Raw genomic sequence first — 16,701 nt, forward strand, 5'->3', positions numbered from 1 at the left:
ATTGTAATAATTTATATTCCCAAGAATATCTGTATTCTCATATACTTGTCAACCCTGGGGATTATTACGCTTAAGTTTTGCCCATCTGATAGGTAGAACATGATATCTCATTGTTTCCATTTAGATTTCTTTAAATGTAAGTGATGTTAAATAACTTTTCATTGGTCTGTTGGCCACTGGTATTTTTTTTCTGTTAGCTCTGCATTCACATCTTTTGCTCATTTTCCTACCACATTTTTAAACTTTTTTTACTGAGTTGTAAGATTTCTTCGTTAATCAAAACATGTAGTTCTTCTTATTATTATGTGTTGCAAATATTTCTTCCAGCATGGCATTTATCTTTCGATTTTGTGCATATTACTTTTTGTTCTGCAGAAGTTTCAGATATCTGTGCAATTTTCCAGATTCTACCTAGTAAAGTTAACCAAGAAAAAAAAATCTTGAGGCTGATTTCTGTCTATACTGTGTCCTTCAAGGTAGCTGCATCCTTGCAATGTTGATGCTCCGAGGACAATAAGTGATAAACAGTGAGGCTTATGAGAGCTCACATGTCTCCTCAGAACAGATATTCTGTTCTGATCTGAGAATCAGAATTCCTCTTACAGCCTGAGACTGACCCAGACTTCAACGGGTGGGGGCGTTGAACGGGTGTTTGGGGGTTTATGGTAAGGTGTTTCTTTCTCTCTCTCTTTTTTTTTTATACTCAAGAAGGAGAGAAGACTTTTTAAAAAATCAACCTAGTTGTTAATATTTTATGTTTAATTTCATTTCTTACAGGCAGCTTCAAAAAATGGTCCATGATATCAAGAACAATGAAGGTGGAATAATGAACAAGATCAAAAAGTAAGTTAGATGCCATAGCACTATGTGAACACTTATTTATGTGAATAACATCTTATGTCAGCCTGCACTAAGTGGAAGAACACAAAACTTCCCTGTTACCCGAGTGATGAGTTGCAACCTCTTTAGCATGCGACACTTTCTTACTCATGGCTAGAGTCATGGTGGTCAGACCCACATTCAGGAAACATGGTGAATGAGTGGGTGGTACTCAGGCACCTTGCTTTTCTCTCTCACTCCTGGAAAGCAGGACAATCAGCTTCTCTGACCACTTAGCCAAGGGTCACTAGGACACACTTGGAGAAGTCCAAAAGAGAAGCTGCAAGAACACAGCCTGACTTCTTTAGGATGCCATAACTGTTTCCATATTTTGATTTCTGCTTTTTCAATTATGGCCTTAAAATGGTGTTTTCAATTGGCACTTGGAGAGGGCAAGTTAGAATTCCAAACCTTCCTGCACACACAGACACACACACAAGCTCCCAAGGTTCTTTTTGTTGCTTTTTAGAGAATAGAAATTGTACATTGTACATACCAGCATTTGCCACTCAAAATCTAAGTCAAGAGGAAAGGGGAAATGGTATTCTGTTAAGATTTTGTTTAAGGCTTTTTTGTTTTTGTTTTTATGAAAGTAATACAGATTCACCAGGAAAAAAAAAATCAAAGAGTTCAGAATTGTACAAAGTCAAAATCTCTCACTTTCTCCTATCCCCACCCTAACCCGCTCCCCAGAAATGGACACAGCATGAGTGAATTTGGTTTATATATCTATATGTGTATGCTTACATACTCACATACACACATTGACATAGATATAGTACATACATTTTCATCATGAGTGGCAACATACACATTCTACCAACTTGCTTTGTTGGTTTTAATTAATGCTAAATCATGGACATCTTTCTTTGTTAGTATGTAAAAATAACGATATACCTTTTTCCTAAAGTTTACTTATTTATTTATTTTTGGCTGCTTTAGGTCTTCATGCTGCGCACGGGCTTTCTCTAGTTATGGCGAGTAGGGCTACTCTTCGTCGTGGTGCATGGGCTTCTCATTGTGGTGGCTTCTCTTGTTGCGGAGCATGGGCTCTAGGCACATGGGCTTCAGTAGTTGTGGCTCGCGGGCTCAGGAACTGTGGCTCATGGGCTCTAGAGTGCAGGCTCAGAAGTTGTGTCTCATGGGCTTAGTTGCTCCGCAGTACGTGGGATCTTCCTGGACCAGAGCTTGAACCCTGCATTGGCAGGCAGATTCTCAACCGCTGTGCCAGCAGGGAAGCCCACCATATACCTTTTAAACAGATAATTAATAGTCTACTATAAATGTATTATCATTAATTTAACCAGCTACATATTGATGGACATTTTTTAAAGTGGGAGTAGGAGTTTAAACATACATTTTGGGGGCCAATTTGATAATATCTATCAAAATTTTGTGGCCATTTCTTTTAGTTTACCTGTCACAAATAATACTTTAATAAATATCCTTTGCAGACTTTGAATGTACCAGAAAGCTAAATTCCTGAACTGAAATTTCTAGTTTCTGGGTAGAAGGATTTGTGCCCTTGAAATTTTGCTTGATATTGCCAAATTGCTGTCCAAAAATTTTGTACCACCAATAGTGGATAAGAGTTCATTTCCTTGTGCCTTCAGAACAGAGTATCTTTTTTTTTTCTTTTTTGGTCTTTGCTAAACTTAAGAGTAAGAAATCAGGGACTTCCCTAGTGGAGCAGTGGTTAAGAATCTGCCTGCCAATGCAGGGGAAACGAGTTCGAGCCCTGGTCTGGGAAGATCCCACATGCCGCAGAGCAACTAAGCCCGTGCGCCACACAACTACTGAGCCTGTGCCCTAGAGGCTGCATGCTGCAGCTACTGAAGCCCGTGTGTTGCAATTACTGAAGCCTGCATGCCTAGAGTCTGTGTTTCGCAACCACCACAATGAGAAGCCTGCGTACAGCAAAGAAGAGTAGCCCCCGTTCGCCACAACTAGAGAAAGCCCGCACGCAGCAACGAAGACCCAATGCAGCCAAAAAATAAATAAAATTTAAAAAAAAAGAGTAAGAAATCACTTTTTGTGGTGTTTTTAGGCTATAAAATGTAAACGAGTTTCAATATGTATAACTGATCACCATAAAATAGTTAAAATGGTCTTCTGCTTGTGGGGCAGTTGTCACCTCATACAGGAGAAGAATTTGTCTTCATGTTCTGTCCTATGATGGGGAGAGGTATGTGATTATTTTCATTTCTTATTTCTGATATATATAGAATCTCATTGAAATGAGAGAACCCTGCTAGTCATTGTTTCAATTACTAGCAATTCTAGATTAATTATCCCACAGTTGCCAATTTTACAATACACCAATTCTCTCAATACTATGAAGTCTTTGTATAAAATGTCTCTTTATTCCATGGCAAGTCATACTTAACAGAAGCCATGGAGCTCAAAGTTTTCCATATAATTTCTACGTCATTCTGCCCGTTGTCCCTAAATGCACTTTTACTTGACAAACCATGTTTTCTTCTCAGCTTGGGAAATATGGCTGCCATAGTCATTACCCTGGGTGAAGTCAATGGCCCTTTGGGTCTAAGTGCCCCGAAGTTAAGCTCTCACTCGTAACCAAGTAACAGGTGCCACCTTGAAAGGAGGAAGCACAGTTGAGCACACTGGTTTCCTAACAGAAGAGCAGAACAGAGTTGTCACTGGTTCATGGTCAAACGAGAAAATAAGGACCTTGAAGTGTTGGGGGTTGGCATGCAGCTGCTGGCTGCTCAGTGAGGCCCAAACCACACCTCTTTTTCCTGGTCGGTGTTCAGTGAACAACAGTAATCTCTTGAATCTGTCATTTATTCTGAGATGATGACCTTCACACATTTGGGGGTATTATAATACCCTTTCTTTTCTTTTTTGAAAGGAAGGCAATAAAAAGTAATAGTTGGTTTGTGTTTTTTGAAATCTTAATGTTCCATGAACAGATCTCGCACCAGATACACTTTTGTTTTTGTTTTTCTTCCCTTCATCACCTCGGACAAGCTCTCTCTGGACCTCATCATAGGTCTAATGACAATGTCTTCCCAGCTCGCCCTGCTGGCTTGCTGAGAATTAAATGAAATAACAAACAGGAGAGCCTTTGGTGAAACAAAAAGCAGAATTTCTAGGCAAATATAAATATTGTTAGTTTTGCAACATTACAGTTCTGGTTTATAAGGCTTGTTTTTTGTAATCAAACGTGATTTTCTGTACCGCTTTTTTCCTCCAAAAATGAAATATGTTTTGTATGTAATGGTTACCTTATACACTGCTTATATAAAGAGATGTGATATTTTAGTATATGAAGGCTACTGAGTTTTATATAGGTTTATTTATATATATTTTAAATTTCACTAAGCAAATCATTCTTAAATAAAATGGGTAACTATTATTAAAAATAATAATTTACTATAAACCTTACACATTTCAAATAATGAAAGAGAAAGTGTTGTCAGAACTTGTAAAAAGCCTAAAAACTGGGATACCTTTTTGAAATGTAATTTTAGTTTTCTCCTTTTAATGAGTGGGGAAGCATTGTGCATATTCAGAACATTTTATATGTGCATAAAGATAGCAGTTTTGAGAGTGCTTGAAACAGTTCAACTTCTAATCTAAATATCACAATCCCCAACCTGGAGACACTCATTGCTCACTTATTTGGCATTTTTTCAATAGTACAAAAATAATTTCAGTCCCACCTACAGCTAAACTGTTGATTATAGCTAATTTTTTTACTATTATTTAAAGCGTTTATTAAATTATTTGTTAAAATAGAGTTCATCTTCTCTTCCCTTCCTATCAACCAATCAATATTTACCTTCCTTGGACCTCTGAGCTCAGCACTTACATGTATTCTGGCCTCTCGGAGCCCTTTCACCTCCCAACTTCACTTTTGTCGAGTCACAGCCACACCGGGGAGATGGCGAGAGGTGGGAAACCGCTCACTAATGGCTTCGCTATGTTTACAGTACATTTAGTCTTTCAATGCGATGAGTCCAAAAGAAGCTATTATTCTATTAGTTATCTATCCATTATCTGTAAACATGCTTATATCATGGACCTTGACAACAGTTGTCCTACTCACTGACCAGTTGTCTAATTTGTTATTTACAGGCTGAAAGTCAAAGCACCTCCAAGTGTTCCGCGAAGGGACTATGCCTCAGGTAAGAGTTATTTCTAAGATACTTGGACTCTTGACTACTCTAACGTTCACAGTTACTTCTTGAAAAGGGAACACTGTTCTCCTCATTTGAAAACAAAAGGAGCCCATCCTAATTTTAAGAATGACCAAATCTATTAGGCATTTGACTGTAGCGGGGAGGTAGTAATCCTTCAATCCATCCATCCATCCATCCATCCATCCATCCATACATACATACATACATCCACTCACCTATTTATCAAATATGTACTAAGCAACTTCCATGTGCCAGGCCCATACAAGGCTTTAGTAGAAATACAGTGAAAATAAAATAGATATAATCTCCATATTCACAGAATTTATAGTCTAGAAGGGAAGATAAATGATATTAAAAGCAATTACAATTCAGCGTGATGGGGAAGCACAAAGTTCTATGGAAGTACACAGCAACAGTACCTAATCTAATCTGAGGTAGAGAATGTGCAGGAAGTGGGGAATGGAAGGCTTCCTAGACAAAGAATTGTTAAAAAGATATTTGAGGGTCAGTGAGGTGGGGGGGAGGGGTATGGAATAAATTACTGATAGCACATAGTTACTCAGTGCTCTCCAAGTTTTAGCCCTGCAACCCCATTCCACCTAAGATCAACTTCGTCAGGGAAGAGGAGTTAGTCTTGAGGTTGGTAGTGTTTATGGCAGCAGTAAGCTAAGTAAACTATCCACCACACTTTCCTTTTCTAGAACAGATGCATTGGGAGGATAAGTCTAAAATCTCTTTCTACTGGCTTAAATATAAAAATGTCCTGGATATGGACAGATCTATACAGCCCTCAGTGAAAACCACAAGGCTACAGACATTGATGAAGACTCTTCCTCTATAGGGCAACAGCTAAAACCAAATCACACCCTTAAAGGATGATTACTATTTTATTTTATTTTTTTCTGCCACTGATCAAGATAGCATTAAATCAGGTAGTTGAGTTCCCCTTGGGCACTGATGAAATCTTATCACATTCAGAAATGCTGACCAGCATACCAAGTCTGGTGACTGACCCATTGGTCACTTTCCAGAACTCAGTAGGTCACACAATATTTATTGACCTCACATTGCCAATCAGTCAGCAAGCCTAGACAGTTGATTAGGGGATTCCTTTGCAATTTGGAGCTAAAGAATAAACACCCCGTCCTGACTTTTAAAATCTACCTAATGGCCATACCACCCTGAACACACCCAATCTTGTCTAAAATCTACTTAATCAAAAGCAAACGAGGGAATTTCCTGGCGGAGGGCCCGGGTTCAATCCCTGGTTGGGGAACTAATACCCCACAAGCCGAGCGGTACAGCCAAAAAAAAAAAAGAAAAGTTAAAGAGAACAAATACATTTTCCCTCCAAGTTCTAAAAAAGAAAAGAAATCAAAGCAGACTGAACCTGTTAGGTACCCAAAGGTTTGATCGGAAAATATGGAATCATGGAGTCTCAGGTTTTAAAGGGACCCCAGAGGTCATATAATCTAACATCCAATCCAGTGCTTAAAGATACCCCCCCCCCCCATGCACCACACACAAGGCCCACTTTCCACTCGGACACCTCCTGTGATGACCTCCCAAGCCTGTCTTGTCCAGTCATGGAGAGACAACCCTGGAGTGATGAAGATGTGATCCATTTCCTGTGGCTTCCTAAGTCTCTCTGGGTGGCCACACAGTGCAAGTTTTTAAATATTAAAAAAAGGGGAAACAGAGTTGTTCTGTGAAACTTCAAGGATAGAATTAAGAAGTGAGGTCCTTCGAATGGCTTCTTCTCTAGAATAAACATCTCCAGGTGCTTCAGCCATACCACACAGTCTTTGATTCACTCAACAAATATTACACGAGTGGCCTGTCTGACACTCACTGTGCTAGATATATAATAAGGAACAAAATATAGTCTTCAACCTTAAAGTGCCTAATGACTAGTGGGGAGTCACACAATAAATCAGAACATAAACAGGTAAATACAAATTCCCAAACATGGTAACTGCTGTGAAGGAACATGGCAGATGCAGTGATAGGGAATCAGTATGGGGTAAGGGAACAATGTAAGCAGTCAGGGAAGGTCTCTCTGAGACGGTGACATTCAATTTGGATCCTGGGGAGTTAGGAGGAACGTTTGTCACTTTGTAGATGACCCAGCAGCACTGGAGATGCTGGATACAAACATTAGGTGCTCAGAGGCAGTTCGATCTATCTGACTTCAGGATGGATGTCTGGCCTCCTCATACTCAACTGTCTCCTTGCTCATGACCTCACCCAGGCCCCTTCCTTTCCTCTACTTTTTACTTGGGCGGAAGACAGGGAGATTCATGATTTATTCACCCTTTGGCCTAACCCACACACACTGGAGATCATCCTTGATTCCTCCTCTTCCTTCAAACTCTACAAAAAAAGTTAATCTCTAAAACTTATTAATTCTCTCTTTTAAGTGTCTCTCAAATATTTTTGCCCCTCTCTATGTACATGGCTACAGCTCAGACCCTGGTCATCTCTTGCTTGTCCTAGAACAAAAGCCTCTAAGTAGTCTCCTGAATTCCTAATTCCACGGGGTGCTCTCAACCTCCACCAGAGAACTGTTCTGAAATACCTTTGCTTAAATATTTTCATGGCTCTCCATCATCAACAAGAAGAACTGCAAACTACCGAGCCTGCATACAAGGTCCTTCAATGCCTAGCCACTAAATGGCTGTGTAACTTTGGACAACTCGCTCTTTTCTCCTTTTCTAGATCATGCAGGGCTGAACCAGAAGACCTGTTAGGTTCCCGCCAAAGCAAATACTCAACACTCTGGCAGAAACACAAGTCCTGGGAGCCCAGGGCCCAGTGATGAAGCAAGTCTCTCCTAACCTTCCCTGGCTTTAGAACTTTGCCTCTTCCAATCTCCTTGATGCTCAGAAGTTGCGTTTCTTGACCTCAGACACCTGCTCTCCTCCCTGAAACCCCCCAAATAGTCTTGATATCAGTACATTTGTACTTAATCTCTCTTGGAACACAGAAACCTGGCCCAGTCATGTCTTCTAAGTCTTTGCTACTCAAAGTGTAATTCCTAGCCTGGCAGCAACAGCATCACCTGGGAGCTTGTTAGAAATGCAAAACCTCTGCTCCACCCTAGAACTACTGGATCAGAATTTGCATTTTAAGAAGAACTCCAGAGGATTTGAATGTATATTAAATTTGACAAACCCTGCTATAAACCACCAACTCTGTTCTTATATTGATTCTCCTGAACTGAGAGACAAATCTGTTGAAGTTCCAGAATCTCTAAAATTCATCCTATTGTTTCACCAGACCAATACGGCCTTGCTTAATCTCCCTGCTCTTACACTCAATCCCTGGAAAAGGTCCTTTTGGCAAAACCACCATCGTCACCTGCAGTTAGTACCCCCTTTGCCAATCCCTGCCCCCCACAACTCATGTCCCAGGAGCATTTCCAGCTACTTTCCCTGAGCCTTGGGGTCCCTGCTCAGCTGCAAGCCTGGGGCCTCAGAAACCAACCCTGACAGTTCCTCCTGAACCTATAGCATCTTCAAGGATCTTGGAGGCCCCAGTGCTTGGAGACCTTAGCCCACCAGACCTCCTGAGCCCAGGAAGCCTATCGAGTGCTCCCTGGAGGTCTGTGCAGAGTTGATCCACCCAAGGCTTCTGAAACAGCCCCACCTGTTTCAGCTGGATGCTGGAATTATGTCCTCTTTCCAGTTCCGGAAGCAAATGGCAAAAGCAAACCCTTTAAGCCAAGTTGGAGAGTGTGTTGACCTTGGTGATGCTGACCTTCAGCGAGCAGAGGCTAGAAAGAGCCAGCGCCCCCCAGAGGTCAGCAAAAGAGTAACCACAGTCCCTCTAGTGGAGTGTGTAAGGACAAAGCTTGAATTATACAAAGAATGGAGGCCTGGACCTCCTACAGATGCAGGTCAGGCCAGCGTGCAGCCTGTTGCTTTCACTTCAGACCTCACAACCCTACTTGGTCTCTGAGGAGGGAACATTGCTCACAGGGAGCTCACGGTCCACTGAGCAAACTGTATTACTCCTGCACAGCTGGCATTGTTGTGGGAAAGGAAGATATCCAAAACATATTGGGTGTTTACTCTGTCCTGGGCATTATGCTAAGCTCTTTACAGACATTAGCTCATTTAATCTCCATTAGCACATTATATAGAAATGACTATCTCAGTTTCACAAATGAGGAAAATGTGTTTCAGGAACATTAAGTAACCTGTCCAAGGTTACTGCAGCCACTAAAAAGAAGACCCACCCCAGGCTTCCATTTTTCCTCCCTTTGACCCAAGCTGGGATGGCTACACTTTTCTGGGGCATTTCTTATTTACTATTCTGAAAGCCCCAGAGCCTCTGACATTAACACCTGCTTGTTGAACTTTCAGAGTTGAACAGCCTCCTCTATCTTTGAGTCTAAGGTCTGGCTGGAGAGGGAGGGTGGGGAGGGGAGATCAGTCGTGGTGCCCCCAGAGTCTTCTGGGGTCACTGCAGAAGCCCCACTCGTCACTCTGCAAGCCCCTGAGAGGTCAGAACTGAACAAGGCCTCTCTCCTTGTACCCTAGGGCCCTGACAGCCAGGGGCTGTTGTCATGTCCCCAGGAGGTCCACCTTCTCCTCCCACCACTGATAACGTTCAGGGAGGAGATAGGAGAAATGATAAAGCAGGGAGACCTCAGGGCAAAGAAAGATACTTAGACAGGGATTGCTGGGTAAATGCCCACCATAGAAGCAGAGCTTTCTGTTTCTCCTTGGGTTTATCTGAATGCTCAGTGGAGGGCCAGGTGGCTCACATGAGATTTCAGCTGCAGGAGCCAACACAGCCTGGCCTCCAATCCAGCCCCCATACTCAGCAGCCATGTGCCTCAGACACACGTGCCTTAGCCCCAGTTTCCTCGATTGTAAAACAGAGATAATAATGGCACCTACCACACAGTACTGCTTTGAGGATAAATGAAGAAATACACTTATAACACTTCCCCTAGCACCCAGCACATAGGAGATATTCAATGATGGAATCTATTATTATTTTCCTCATTGTCACCCACTCAACACATTTATCAGTTTATGCTTTTATTAATGCGGAACTACAAATGCAAAATGCCATCCAGACCCAAAGATAAATTAAATAGGTCTTGCTTTTCGGTACAGTGAGACACAAACAACTTAGTCATAGCACAGGGCAGAATGAAGTACATGCTACAAGGGGCCAGCAGCATCTACGAGGGCTCAGAGGAAGAAGTTGATGGGTTATGAGCAGAGGGACTGGGGAAGACCTTATGGAGGAGGGATGACAGGGATTTCCATGGAAGAAGGAAGATGGGCTGGGGGAGCGGCGCTAGCGGAGCAGAGAACTATCAAAAGTGCAGGCTGGAGGAACCAGCTGTCTGGTATTACTAGACGTGAACAAGGACGATCCGGCTGCAAGAGGAGCCGATGGAGGGACAGCAGGTTCAGGCGTTTGAATGTGTTGATACAGAAGCTTGACTTTATTCCATAGGGAGCCACTGATGATTCTTGAGGAAAGGAACAGCATGATCCAACCTTTATTTTAAGAAAATAGCCAGAAACAGTCGGAAGGATGAATCGAAGAGGAAGGATAATGGAGACAGGAAAACTAGTTAGACGGTGGCTGCAACTGCTTTCGCCAGTAGCTAATCAGAAAGTGGACCCTGCCTGACTGAGAACAGGAGTGAACCAAGTCAGGGAAGTGTGTCTTATAAAAGCATTTTATAAAGGTTTCTATTGTAAATGATTGAAACAAAAACATCTTGCTGCCTTACGTTTTGACCTTCAGTTATCCCCAAACTTAAGGTATTAGAAATTTCTTCCCCCACTGTTCCAGTATTGGCATATTGGGAAGAGGACTCGTTCACCTATTCTTCTAGAGTTTCTTGGCAAACCTAATGATCAGGATACACTATAATTTGGTATAAGTCAACCCAGAGTATAATTTCATAAGAATTATTTTCTGTTAATGTCAAGGTTTTACTCACGTTTGACGTGTAGAATGAAGCTCCTTCTTAGAGCCTCTATCACGTTTCTCCTGAGAGAGGGCGCTGTTGATACCACTGCTTAAAATCTGGCCACCTTGATCCAAAGACTTCCTTCTGGCTGCGCTTCAGCTCCATAATTCTTTTCCTTGTGCCTCTGTGGACTCCCCTTGGTTCTGGAGTCAGTGGTCTGCTGTGGCAGGGGATAGAAATGGCAAGAAAAGCTTCCACTGAGGTTCTGGGGGATTCAGGGACCATCCACCAGGTCTTCTAGCCATGGCTGCTCAGTGGGGTGGGAGGGAAGATGGGATGCTTTATGGTGCAGTCATCAGAGCCACTCTGCCATCTGAACCTGTGTCTCATTGAGTGAATTGTATTTAGACTCTGAGGTCAGTTTATGTGATGGGATTGACACTAAGCTTCTCATACTCTAAACGTGTTTTGGTGGGAAAGGGGTCTAATAGTCTCCTTGACTGTCATAATCCAGACCTATTTTATCCTTCAAGATCATAAGCTACTTAAGACCTGTCACATCCATCTTTATACACCCTGTGGAGCCTAAGACAGTGCCTGCGCCCTGGAGCCCAAGGACAATGAGGCAGCATGACGCTGGGGTTCAGAGCATGCACTTGGAAGTCAATCAACTTCCAGGGCTCAACCCTTGGTTTTACCATTTACTATATGACCTTCGGCAAATGATCTATTTTCTCTAGTCCTCAGTTTCCTCATAAGATTTTTGAGAGAGCTAAGTGAGTACAAAGCTCTGATAATATTGCCTGGCATGGAGTAAAGCACCAGAAAAAAATTTTTTTTATAAGAAAGTCAACAATAATTGAGCCACAGAGAATCATAGAAGTTACTCTCTTTTAGAGATCTGGAATTTTATTTTATAGATCTGGAAAATTGAGGCCAAGCGATGTTAGATATTCTTGCCTACTCTCCAACTAGTTAGAAACAGATCCTGGATGAGAATTTAGGTCTATCTGACTCCCTGTCCAGGGCTCTTCCTATTACACCATCCACATATTGACTCAAAGAAATCCTTGGAAGCAGCACAGTATGGATTGCTACTCCCAGGTCCCAAAAACGTCCCTTGACAAAGACATATAAGGGTCAGATGCACCATTTCTCTGCCCCAGTGAGACTTTTCTTAACACATTGAGAACTGACTTAATTTTATTTTATATTATTTTTTTCAAAATTCTTTTTCTTATTAGTCAACCATTTTACATACATCAGTGTATACATGTCAATCCCAATCTCCCAATTCATCACACCACCACACCACCCCCACCACTTTCCCCGCTTGGTGTCCATACATTTGTTCTCTACATCTGTGTCTCAATTTCTGCTCTGCAAACTGGTTCATCTGTACCATTTTCTAGGTTCCACATATATGCGTTAATATACGATACTTGTTTTTCTCTTTCTGACTTACTTCACTCTGTATGACAGTCTGTAGACCCATCCATGTCTCAACAAATGACTCAATGTCGTTCCTTTTCATGGCTGAGTAATATTCCATTGTATATATGTACCACATCTTCTTTTTTTTTTTTTTTCTTTTCACATCTTCTTTATCCATTCGTCTGTTGATGGGCATTTAGGTTGCTTCCATGACCTGGCTATTGTTGATAGTGCTGCAATGAACATTGGGGTGCATGTGTCTTTTTGAATTATGGTTTTCTCTGGGTATATGCCCAGTAGTGGAATTGCTGGGTCATATGGTAGTTCTATTTTTAGTTCTTTAAGGAGCCTCCGTACTGTTCTCCATAGTGGCTGTATCAATTTACATTCCCACCAAACATGAAAGAGGGTTCCCTTTTCTCCACACCCTCTCCAGCATTTGTTGTATGTAGATTTTCTGATGATGCCCATTCTAACTGGTGTGAGGTGATACCTCATTGTAGTTCTGATTTGCATTTCTCTAATAATTAGTGATGTTGAGCAGCTTTTCATGTGCTTCTTGGCCATCTGTATGTCTTCTTTGGAGAACTGTCTATTTAGGTCTTCTGCCCGTTTTTGGATTGGGTTGTTTGTTTTTTTAGTATTGAGTTGCATGAGCTGTTTATATATTTTGGAGACTAATTGTTTGTCTGTTGATTCATTTCCAAATATTTTCTCCCATTCTGAGGGTTGTCTTTTCGTCTTGTTTATAGTTTCCTTTGTTGTGCAAAAGCTTTTAAGTTTCATTAGGTCCCATTTGTTTATTTTTGTTTTTATTTCCATTACTCTAGGAGGTGGATCAAAAAAGATCTTGCTGTGATTAATGTCAAAGAGTGTTCATCCTATGTTTCCCTCTAAGAGTTTTATAGTGCCCAATCTTACATTTAGGTCTTGAATCCATTTTGAGTTTATTTTTGTGTATGGTGTTAGGGAGTGTTCTAATTTCATTGTTTTACATGTAGCTGTCCAGTTTTCCCAGCACCACTTATTGAAGAGACTGTCTTTTCTCCATTGTATATCCTTGCCTCCTTTGTCACAGATTAGTTGACCATAGGTGTGTGGGTTTATCTCTGGGCTTTCTATCCTGTTCCATTGATCTGTATTTCTGTTTTTGTGCCACTACCATATTGTCTTGATTACTGTAGCTTTGTAGTATAGTCTGAAGTAAGGGAGTCTGATTCCTCCAGCTCCGTTTTTTCCCCTCAAGACTGCTTTGGCTATTTGGGATCTTTTGTGTCTCCATACAAATTTTAAGATTTTTTGTTCTAGTTCTGTAAAAATGCCATTGGTAATTTGATAGGGATTGCATTGAATCTGTAGATTGCTTTGGCTAGTATAGTCATTTTCACAATATTGATTCTTCCAATCCAAGAACATGGTATATCTCTCCATCTGTTGGTATCATCTTTAATTTCTTTCATCAGTGTCTTACAGTTTTCTGCATATAGGTGTTTTGTCTGCCTAGGTAGGTTTATTCCTAGGTATTTTATTCTTTTTGTTGCAATGGTAAATGGGAGTGTTTCCTTAATTTCTCTTTCAGATTTTTCATCATTAGTGTATAGGAATGCAAGAGATTTCTGTGCATTAATTTTGTATCGGGCCACTTTACCAAATTCATTGATTAGCTCTAGCAGTTTTCTGGTGGCATCTTTAGGATTCTCTATGTAGAGTATCATGTCATCTGCAAACAATGACAGTTTTACTTCTTCTTTTCCAATTTGTATTCCTTTTATTTCATTTTCTTCTCTGATTGCCGTGGCTAGGACTTCCAAAACTATGTTGAATAATAGTGGTGAGAGTGGACATCCTTGTCTGGTTCCTGATCTTAGAGGAAATGCTTTCAGTTTTTCACCATTGAGAATGATGTTTGCTGTGAGTTTGTCATATATGGCCTTTATTATGTTGAAGTAGGTTCCCTCTATGCCCACTTTCTGGAGAGTTTTTATCATAAATGGGTGTTGAATTTTGTCAAAAGCTTTTTCTGCATCTATTGAGATGATCATATGGTTTTTATTCTTCAGTTTGTTAATATGGTGTATCACATTGATTGATTTGCATATATTGAAGAATCCTTGCATCCCTGGGATAAATCCCACTTGATCATGGTGTATGATCCTTTTAATGTGTTGTTGGATTCTGTTTGCTAGTATTTTGTTGAGGATTTTTGCATCTATATTCATCAGTGATATTGGTCTGTAATTTTCTTTTTTTGTAGTATCTTTGTCTGGTTTTGGTATCAGGGTGATGGTGGCTTCATAGAATGAGTTTGGGTGTGTTCCTTCCTCCACAATTTTTTGGAAGAGTTTGAGAAGGATGGGTGTTAGCTCTTTTCTAAATGTTTGATACAATTCACCTGTGAAGCCATCTGGTCCTGTACTTTTGTTTGTGGGAAGACTTTTTTTTTTTTTTTTTTTTTTGCGGTACGCAGGCCTCTCACTGCTGTGGCCTCTCCCGTTGCGGACACAGGCTCCGGACACGCAGGCTCAGCGGCCATGGCTCACGGGCCCAGCCGCTCTGCGGCATGTGGGATCCTCCCGGACCGGGGCACGAACCCGTGTCCCCTGCCTCGGCAGGCGGACTCTCAACCACTGCGCCACCAGGGAAGCCCTGTGGGAAGACTTTTAATCACAGTTTCAATTTCATTACTTGTGATTGGTCTGTTCATATTTTCTATTTCTTCCTGGTTCAGTCTTGGGAGGTTATACCTTTCTAAGAATTTGTCCATTTCTTCCAGGTTGTCCATTTGATTGGCATAGAGTTGCTTGTAGTAGTCTCTTAGGATGCTTTGTATTTCTGCGGTGTCTGTTGTAACTTCTCCTTTTTCATTTCTAATTTTATTGATTTGAGTCCTCTCCCTCTTTTTCTTGATGAATCTGGCTAATGGTTTGTCAATTTTGTTTATCTCCTCAAAGAACCAGCTTTTAGTTTTATTGATCTTCGCTATTGTTTTCTTTGTTTCTATTTCATTTATTTCTGCTCTGATCTTTATGATTTCTTTCCTTCTGCTAACTTTGGGTTTTGTTTGTTCTTCTTTCTCTAGCTCCTTTAGGTGTAAGGTTAGATTGTTTATTTGAGATTTTTCTTGTTTCTTGAGGTAGGCTTGTATAGCTATAAACTTCCCTCTGAGAACTGACTTTAAAAAAACAAACAAAAAAAGGATTTGAAAGGAATGAACATGAGATGACTGTAATAACCGTTCAAGGCCTAGTAGATAGGAGCTGGTGGCTCAAAGGCAGAGAAGGCAGGTTCGGGGTGCTTGTGGACAGGGTGGAGCTGGTCAGCTGAGACTTATGTTTGTGCATTCTGCTTCCCACATGCCATTTCAGAGAGGCCAGCTGACGAAGAGGAGCAGTGGTCAGATGACTTTGTAAGTATTTGTTCCTGGGACTAGAAGGGTATCATTTCCACCAGGGCCCCTGGGAGGCCTTTATAAAGACTTGTTTCTGAATGACACGCTGGTGGTCAGCTGCCCATCACGGAAGGGAGATGGCTGGGCTGGAAGAGCCACCTATAGGCAGGGCAGCAATAACCTCACAACGGCTGACTTGAGCAAGCACCATCATGTGCCAGGCTAGGAGCTTCCTACTTATTCCCTCATGTAATCCTCATGACAGCCCTATGAGTAGGCATTCTTATCCCCATTTTCTGCGGGTATTCAGAGTACTCATCAGCACAGCCAAAACAGATGTTAAAATGCTTGAATATTTCCACCTCAGTTGGCAAATGCCTCTGCCCTGAATTCCGCAGTGCCCCCTCATTGCTTGGTCCCTGCCAGGAGCCCTAAACAAACTAAAGAGTGAATGCTTGGCACATCGGGGAGTCTCCAGGACACTCCTTAAGGTCATGGTCAGTACCTGGGCTGGATTTGTTCTTAAACAGTTTGGACATCAGCCCTGCCCATTTCACAGGTGAAGAAACCAAGACATGGAGAGTTTAAGTAACTTGCAATTCCAAAATTCAAACCCAGGCTCTCAGATCTCAGAAGCAGACTTTTAAAACTCAAGGGGCTTGCTGTGACCAAGAAGATATGAACGGACTCTGGGGGCCACAGATGGCGAGGGCTCTCCCTGACCGTGATGACTTTGGAGTGGTGTGTCAGAATTAATTGTGAACCTCTTCAAGATGGCTCTGCAACCCACAGGGCCCCAGGGGCCACTTCTCTTCGGGCCTGAATCTTATAGAGACAAGACATCCTAAAAACTTTTCTGTACAATGATGATTCCTCACATATCAGATTCA

General features: G+C 41.5%; 1 protein-coding gene across 1 annotated transcript in view; it reads left to right on the forward strand.

Moving 5' to 3' along the window:
• Nucleotides 1–16,701, forward strand: part of BLNK (B cell linker) — a 74,131-nt gene that overhangs the window by 22,113 nt on the left and 35,317 nt on the right. The window contains exons 2-4 of the mRNA XM_079899265.1: nt 778–843; nt 4,981–5,030; nt 15,789–15,829. Coding sequence (XP_079755391.1) covers nt 778–843; nt 4,981–5,030; nt 15,789–15,829 — 157 coding nt within the window. The remainder of the gene's footprint in view (nt 1–777; nt 844–4,980; nt 5,031–15,788; nt 15,830–16,701) is intronic.

This window comes from Stenella coeruleoalba, assembly GCF_951394435.1.
Source record: "Stenella coeruleoalba genome assembly, chromosome: 16".
NCBI classification, from domain to species: domain Eukaryota; kingdom Metazoa; phylum Chordata; class Mammalia; order Artiodactyla; family Delphinidae; genus Stenella; species Stenella coeruleoalba.